The 7,882-nt window shown below is 31.7% G+C and overlaps 1 protein-coding gene across 3 annotated transcripts; it reads right to left on the bottom strand.

Annotated features, from left to right (window-relative positions):
- Positions 1–262: 262 nt before the first annotated feature.
- LOC107962937 (constitutive photomorphogenesis protein 10) lies at positions 263–3,506 on the bottom strand. Of its 3 annotated transcripts, XM_016899503.2 has the most exons (5): positions 2,999–3,471; positions 2,091–2,164; positions 1,223–1,327; positions 1,126–1,133; positions 720–851 (listed from the first exon to the last, which is right to left on the bottom strand). In XM_016899503.2, exons 1-5 carry the CDS (start codon positions 3,204–3,206, stop codon positions 848–850), a joined length of 399 nt encoding a protein of 132 aa, XP_016754992.1. In that variant the 5' UTR covers positions 3,207–3,471; the 3' UTR covers positions 720–847. The 3 variants fall into 3 exon arrangements, with proteins under 3 accessions (XP_016754991.1, XP_016754990.1, XP_016754992.1); XM_016899502.2 differs by lacking the exon at positions 1,126–1,133 and having other exon boundaries at positions 263–851; positions 2,999–3,506; XM_016899501.2 differs by lacking the exon at positions 1,126–1,133 and having other exon boundaries at positions 263–851; positions 1,180–1,327; positions 2,999–3,489.
- Positions 3,507–7,882: the final 4,376 nt, after the last annotated feature.

A 7,882-nucleotide genomic window follows, 5' to 3' on the forward strand; every position in this document is an offset into this window, starting at 1 on the left:
CAGGAGCATGATTGTAGACAGTGCAGAGCTACATATTTCAGTTCTTGCAGATCAGAATATAGTTGGTTCTAAACTGCAACCATACGGTTCTATTGACAAAATAGAAAGTACTATATCATTTTCTAAAATCATGGATAAATCCTGGTTATTCTACTCCATAAACCACTAGAAAGATCAAACAAGTCCTAATATATAAGCCCCCTTGAACTACATTTCCCCTCAATGACCCCCAATTGCCTCATTTTTGCTGCAAAGTTGGGTCTAAAACTAAAAACAGTTCATTATTGTAGTTCACTTGCAGAACAGCTGCTGCATTATAGCTACATATTTCAATTCTTGCAAATCTGAATATAGTTGGTTCTAAACTGCAACCATACGGTTTTATTGACAAAATAGCAAGTACCATATCATTTTCTAAAAGCATGGAAACATCCTAGTTATTCTCCATAAACCACTAGAAAGAACAAATAAATCCTAATATATAAGTCCCATTGAACTACATTTCCCCTCAATGATCCACCATTGCCTCATTTTTTGCTGCAAATTGGGGTCTACAACTAGAAACAGTTCATTATTGTAGTTCACTTGCAGAGCAGTTGGCTGGTTTTTATATCAACATCAAAACACCTTGAATACCAACGACCTCCGAATCAAGTTTAATTGGTGACCCTTATATTTATGATGAAAGCAGCATGTGGTTCAGTTCAAACTTTGTTTGTTGCTTATAGAGCTCTCTAAAGCATTATTGAAGGATTATTTAGCAAACCGCAGCGTCCACTCTGAAGCTATTTCATCGTGTTTAGCTTTATCAGCTAAGTACAAGCGAGCAACACCAGAAGTGAGAGGACTATCTGTCATTAAAAAGAAGAGCCATATCTTCAGCATGATAACGGCATATGACATACGGCATACTTTACACTAACAAAATCATAATATTTGAACCAGTTGCAGCAATGCAACATCAGTTTTGTTTTCGAGAGCTTAAAGGAAACATATTGAGAAGCGTCAAGCACAAATTAGATATTGTTTGTTGTTCCTTGTGCGACAATTGCACCAACTTTTTTATTCCTCACAGTAACTACTAGGATATACTCCTTTAACTCGACAAATTGCCTCCAAACCTACCTGCCTACCTGTTAAGAAATGATAAGAGAATTCAAGACGAATTGGGGAACTTACAAGGGTCAGGGTTTGAGAAAATTGATATGATTGCAGTTAGAACCTTTGAGATCGTTAGGGCTGGGCTCCAGCTGTCCTTTAAGATGTCCAAACTAAGATTGCCAGCAGCATCAATGTTGCAGTGATATATGCGGGTTTTGAATATTACCTACAAAATGATACATGTAATCAAAAGGAATAAGGAAAAAAATGGAAGTCTTACACATGTCGAGTAAGACTACATAGAGTTCTCACATATAAAAAGAACCTTGTATATGTCTGAACCTTGAGTTCCAACTAAAACTCTCTATATTTGCAACACAATCTAGTATCAATCTACATCACAGCAAGACACAAGGTTTATATATTCTGAATGGTACTACAAATTCGGAGCTGGCGGGCTGGCAATACATACTTCCCTAAACCAGCACATATCAAGCATCTAACAATGCATGAAAGCAAAGGTGGTAGGGGGAACTCTTGGACCATGTTGCCCAATTTAATTCGAAGATCTTTTAGCACTTACACTTGGGAAAGGAAAGTGCAGCACTAATTAACATTGTCAAAGAAAAGTTAGTGCGGATCCAGGTACGCAGGCAGGAAGTGAAAATATTTGTCTAGCCTAATTCTTTTATTGGCACATACTAAACCCCCAAATATTTGAAGTCTATACAGAAACAGAATGCCATGCATGTTGGTGGTTAAAATACATATTACTATAATTATGTATTTTTCAGCTAGCCAAAAACATTAAGGACCTCCCACTGTCATACAAGTACCCCAGCCTCTCTCCCTCTTAACACAATTAAAAATTCAAGCTGGGTTTAAGAGATTATGGACCTATATATTATGGTTACAAGATTTAAACTGTGATGTAAGACAACAAAGAGATATTGTTTAACGATCTTCGACAACATGAGTAATGAGCATACCTTGGGAGGTTGAAAGGGATAATCACTTGGAAATGTTATGTCAAGGAAAAATATGCCACCTTGGTATGGTGTTCCTAGAAAAATGAACAACAGGGAGCTTATCAATATAGCTGAGTTAATCTTTTCCCTGGACAACAAGAAAAATAAAAGATGACAATTTTGGAAAATAGAATTAAAACCAAATTTGTTCAAGCATTCAGTTAAATTAAACAAGAAAATCAATAATAACATGCACCTGTTACTGAAAGCACATTCACAATACGTTTCAATTGTTTGTTTCTTCAAAATGAATCTGTAATTTGTGCAAAATTCAACTAATTATGCCTGCAGGTTTTCATCCTTTCACCTTTAATTTCTTACCAAAAGAAGCATCAAATTAATAAACACCCACATTCAGTACAATCGATCATGAAACAAGAGCTAAGCAAGTAAGCTTAAGCTAACATTCAAACCCGAAGGAAATTATCACAGAACAGCAAGATCACGCATGAAAACAAGAAACTGTAACGACTATTCTCTAAAAGCACCCAAATCATTCAGAAGAAGACCGTTAAGGGAGTGATAGAAAAACGATTTTGGAAACAACCATATCTAAAAAGTAATCAAATAAATGCCAGGAAGCAAAATTGAACAACCACTCTTGAACGAATATCTCAAAAGCCAAAAAAGAAAAACAATTACATCATTGACAAGAAAACATGTAAATTCAACAAAACCCAACTTCTAGAAAAGCAAGCATTGTGCAAGTGAGCGTAAAACCAAGAGATTTAACAAGCACCCATTTCTCAGTAACGGTAAAATCTAGGAAAGAAGGAAAATACAAGAGATGTTTAAAAATACCCATTTGTGAGGAAGGGAAAATAAGTTTTAAAAAAAAAACAGACAGAGAGAGAAGAAGAGTTATAAACCAGGAGGACCAATGATGGTGGCGACCCAATGGAAGAGATTGTCACCCTTGGGGGCAGCAGAGCAATGAGGAGGAGGGTCGGCGTTGAGCTCAGACATCTCCCTTTGTATCCTCCTCCCTGAAGCCGACACCGAGGTTGTTGAAACCCAAGTTCCACCTGCTGCTGTCGCTGTTGATGAAGACGACGATGATCTTCCTCCTATCATCATTGTGATCTTCCCTCACTCATCATTTTTCTTGTAATAAAGTAAACATCTAATTTCTTCTTATTTCTCGATTTTGACTCTCTCTTTCTCTCTCTGCACATCAGAATACAGAACCTAATCCTATTTCCGGTCGGATCAATTTAAACCCTACAAGTTTTTATTGGAATAATGTTATACATACCCTTAGTTTATCCGATTTTCTAATGTGATATACAGCTCCTTTTCTTTTTAGTCTCTCTTTTGATTCATCTTTACTTTTCTATCAATGTAAATAGTTTTTGTCCCCTGCGAGCCATGGATTTTTAATTACTATAATATTTTTTTAAATAATTAAATATTTGAAAACATTTTTAATTAAATAAAATAAATCTTAAAAAATAATTTGTTTTAAATACAATAGAAATTTATTAATTAAATAAAATTTGATAAAATTAAAAATATAAAACATATATTTAATATCAATATATCAATGCAATAACATAATTATTATTAGTAAATGTATTTAATTTATTAGAGGCAAATCAATGAAGAATTAAAGTAAAATAAAATGATTTTTGACCTTCTAACTTTAAAAAAAAATTTATTTTAGTCAATCATTTAAGTTTTCATCTCTTTTAACACTTAAATTTGCTTTTTTCTTTGTCAAATCACCTAAAATTAGATGGAAAAATTAATGTTTGTTAACTTTGGCATATATGTGGATTGTCGTGTGTATGACATATCAGCATTTAATTATTCTTTGAAACTTTAGACACATTAAAAAATAATTTTATAATTTTTTTTACTTTTTTAATAATTTTAATAACTTTTTAATTTTCAAAAATATTTTTTTAAAATTTTAAATTTTTTAAAAAAGTAATTAAATACTGGCATGTCATCCATGTAACAATCCACATGTATGCTATGGCGTCAACGTTAAGATACATGACTTTTTTTTTTGTAAAGTTAGAGGGTAAAAAAAGTCATTATACCTTAAAAATAAAATGATTTATATTTATTCGGAATTCTATAGTAAAAAGTAAATTTAATCAATTTAATTTAAATATAATTATGTTGGTATATTGATATGTATTGACGAATTACTATTGCACATATATAATTGAATTGAGAAACTGACTTATAATGGAAATTAAAAATGGTTTCCCTATTAACTGTTCAGGCAGACTTGAATATAGTTGGCATGCCATAGGATAGGAAGAATTCAAGGTTACTTCGATTACAAGTCGATGAGGCACTGGATGCCAAACTACTTCAGTTATACATATGAGACATTGGGTGTCAAATTTATTAATGAGTGATAGGCGCAAACTATTTACTTTGGATTTATCTATTGATGCACTAGGTGTCAATCTGGTGTGTTAGTTGGATCCGTGTATTTGAATCTGAGTCGAGTTAATAGGGAGAATAAATGGTAAAACTGAGATAAGTATAATTGAAACGATGATGATAGAGTTCTCAAAATCATGAGATTGAAAATTGGAAATGAAAAGTGTTATTTGATAATTGAGATTGCAAATAAATATGAAATGGAAAGTAATGTGATGTTTGATTTGCGAGATATAAACCAGATTGATAATTGTGATATGATAATACAAAGTTGATGAACAATATAGATAAATATCAATAGTATTGAATGCTCATACATATCAGATTACGAGTTAGAGGGCCAATATGAAAATGTGATAAATCTATGAATTTGATGCAGAATTCAAACAATAAAATGGAATAATGACTGCTACCACATTGAAATTGGATGTTCTACTGATAACAAAATGAAATGAGACGATATAATCTTTAGATTGATTAATTGAAGCTTGTATACATTGATACATAAGTACTATTGAGACTTTTAGTTGTATTTGTGAATTGAAATGTTTATGGGAATAATGTCAATGGTATTGAGTTGTTGTTTTCCATGCAATTGGTATTAAAGTTATTTTAAATCCTAAACATTTAGATTATTTTATGAATTGGTTACGGAATGAACTCACCTTGTTGTTATAGGGTTGCCGAATTTAGGCAAAATCGTCAAGTTAAGTAACTTGTTGTAGAAATTCATAAAATAAGGTAAGTTGTTATTTTGATAACTGTGAACTTACTAAGAATTTTAATGCTTTACTCCATTTATTCTCTTTTCCTTGTACATTGTTAACTTGCGGAAAATGTCAAATAGATCATAAAGAAGCTTACACTATCATGTTGTTGATTTAGTAACCTTCTAATCGTTTAATACTCAGTTTTAAGGAATGTATATAGGTGATTTGTTTTTGGTCAATCTTGAATGATAGTTTTGGTGGAAACTTTGCTAAGTGGTTAAGTGGGTCTAACAGCCCGTTTTTAGTGAAATCAGAACAGTGGTTTTAGGACCACAAATATAAAGTCAAAAAATTTATTTTATTATTATTTTATTGCCTACATTATGATAGAAATACCATATAAAAATTTCGTTAAGAAATTTTACCGTTTACATTTTTAATTTGATTAAAAGGACTAAATCGCGTAAAGTGCAAAAGTTGTGTTCTAAGAGCTAAAGGTATTAAAAAGCTATATAAATTTAAAATGGAGGTCCTTAAATGGAAATTGACCTAATAATAGTGATAGTGGATACACATGGCTTGGTATAAGTGTAATTATTAATGTTTTAATAGGTTAAATAGGTAATTATGTAATTAAGGTTATAATCATTAAAACCAAATTAAAATATCATTTGGTATCATCTTCCTCAGCCGATTGTTAAGTAAAAAGAAGCAATTTTTCATCCTTCACATTCAGCCAAGCTTGTGTGTGCAATTTGGTAAGTGATTGTTGTCCCGTTTTTAATGATTTTTAAGTTTCCGGGATCGTTGCAACTTAATCTAGCTAGCCTAGAGACTAATTTGTGAAACTGTTTAAGTATTAGGGTTTTTTTCATTGATGATCATGCTTGAGTTTTGAAGTGCAATGAAATAAAATGAATGGTTGTTTTTAGATAAACCACTTTTGTAAATGAATTTTTAGTAAAATTGTCAAATAGGATTAAATTGGAAATTGTGATAAATTGTGTGGTAAAATTGTGAATTTGTGAAATATGTGGGCTGCTATAAGCATGTATATAGTTTGGCTAGGCTAGGGTAAGGATAAAATTGAATGAATTACATTTTCAGAGCTTAAGGACTAAATTGCAAAGAATTAAAAGTATAAAGGTAAAATGGTAATTTTGCTAAAAATGCGTGTTGGACTAAATTGAATATGAATTATATTGAATTGAGTTAAATTCATTCATATGGATCAGATTAGACCTCATACGGAGTTAGATCGAGGCAAAGAGAAAATATCGGATTATTCACCTCCGTATCTATGTACACTCGTTGAGGTAAGTTCATGTAATTAAATTGTGTAATTATATGCTTCGATTGAATTAGATGTATGTTATTTTTATTATCATCATATATGAATACCGATTGCATATCCAACAATGTACGATGATTACGGAGCCCCGTTTGAACCATAGAAATTCGTAGGATACGAATGACATGTCATTAGGGTTACCGATTTCAGTTCTTATGAGCTTATCGATACTCAGCTTGTATAAGCTTATCGTTATTCAGCTCGGAAGAGCTAACCGTTATTCAGCTCGGAGGATCTTACCGTTTACAGCTCGTATGAGCAAACATGTACATGAATTGACAGATTATAGTTCAGTACACCTTGTGTGTACTACCCACGTATCCAACGATATTCTAAATGGTTCAACGAGGATAGTTCTGTTACGATATTATATGCGTTCGATATGAACTAGTACATGTATTTACATGAATTACATGGAAATGGTTTGTATATGATATATGGATACATGGTATAGATGTTATATGTATATGGAGTTTGAATAGTTGTTGAACTCATACATGATTCTTGGTTTTTATATGAATCACATGGCTAACATGGTTGATGAATATGTGTTAGGCTTTTGGCCAAATTAAGTTGAGATATGCTTTGGTTTACTTACCTTAAATGTGATTAAAATTGTAAGTTAAATTCTCTATCATACGAACTTATTAAGTTTATGTAACAACCCATTTTTTAGTGAAATCAGAACAGTGGTTTCGGGACCACAAATCTGACCCAAAAATAAGGTTTATTTTTATTTCGTTATAAGGTCAGTATTATAATAGACATGTCGTGTGAAAATTTTGACACGAAAATTTTATCGATTAAATGCTTAATTAGGAGAAGGACTAAATCGCATAAAATGCGAAAGTTGGATTCTAGTAGCTATATGTATCAAATAGTTATGAAATTCAAAACTTAAGCTCCTTATATGGTAATTAGACCATTGAAGAGTAGTTAGTAGATGTTTTAATGACTCATCCATGTAAAAATTAAAAAAGGCAAGGGACTAAATTGAAAATCACTAAAATTAAAAGATAGTAGTTAAATAAAAAGAAATAATCATCTAATTTCATATCATCTTCCCCAAAATTTCCATGGAAACCCTAGGAGAGATGTAGGCAACTTACCAAGCTTGAAAAGGTATGAAATCAAGTCCCGTTTTTAATGATTTTTATATTTTTGAAACCGGGATAGTCTAATCTCTCTATCTAGGGGATTAATTTGAAAAGTTATCAAGGTATGAACTTTGGGTCATGGACAAATATGTTGAAAATTAGATATGTATGGTAGAAATGAAATTTTGTTCATAG

Source organism: Gossypium hirsutum, chromosome A06 (genome assembly GCF_007990345.1).
Source record: "Gossypium hirsutum isolate 1008001.06 chromosome A06, Gossypium_hirsutum_v2.1, whole genome shotgun sequence".
In the NCBI taxonomy this organism is placed as follows: domain Eukaryota; kingdom Viridiplantae; phylum Streptophyta; class Magnoliopsida; order Malvales; family Malvaceae; genus Gossypium; species Gossypium hirsutum.

Bases quoted from the DNA above. Each gene is read 5' to 3' on its own strand.
- LOC107962937 (XM_016899501.2), bottom strand. From the start codon at position 3,206: ATGATGATAGGAGGAAGATCATCGTCGTCTTCATCAACAGCGACAGCA. The intron at 2,165-2,998 runs GTTTATAACTCT...TCATTTTTCTAG, and splicing joins CACCATCATTGGTCCTCCTG to GAACACCATACCAAGGTGGC. The intron at 852-1,179 runs GTAAGTTCCCCA...TTTTAATGACAG, and splicing joins TTTCTCAAACCCTGACCCTT to ATAGTCCTCTCACTTCTGGT.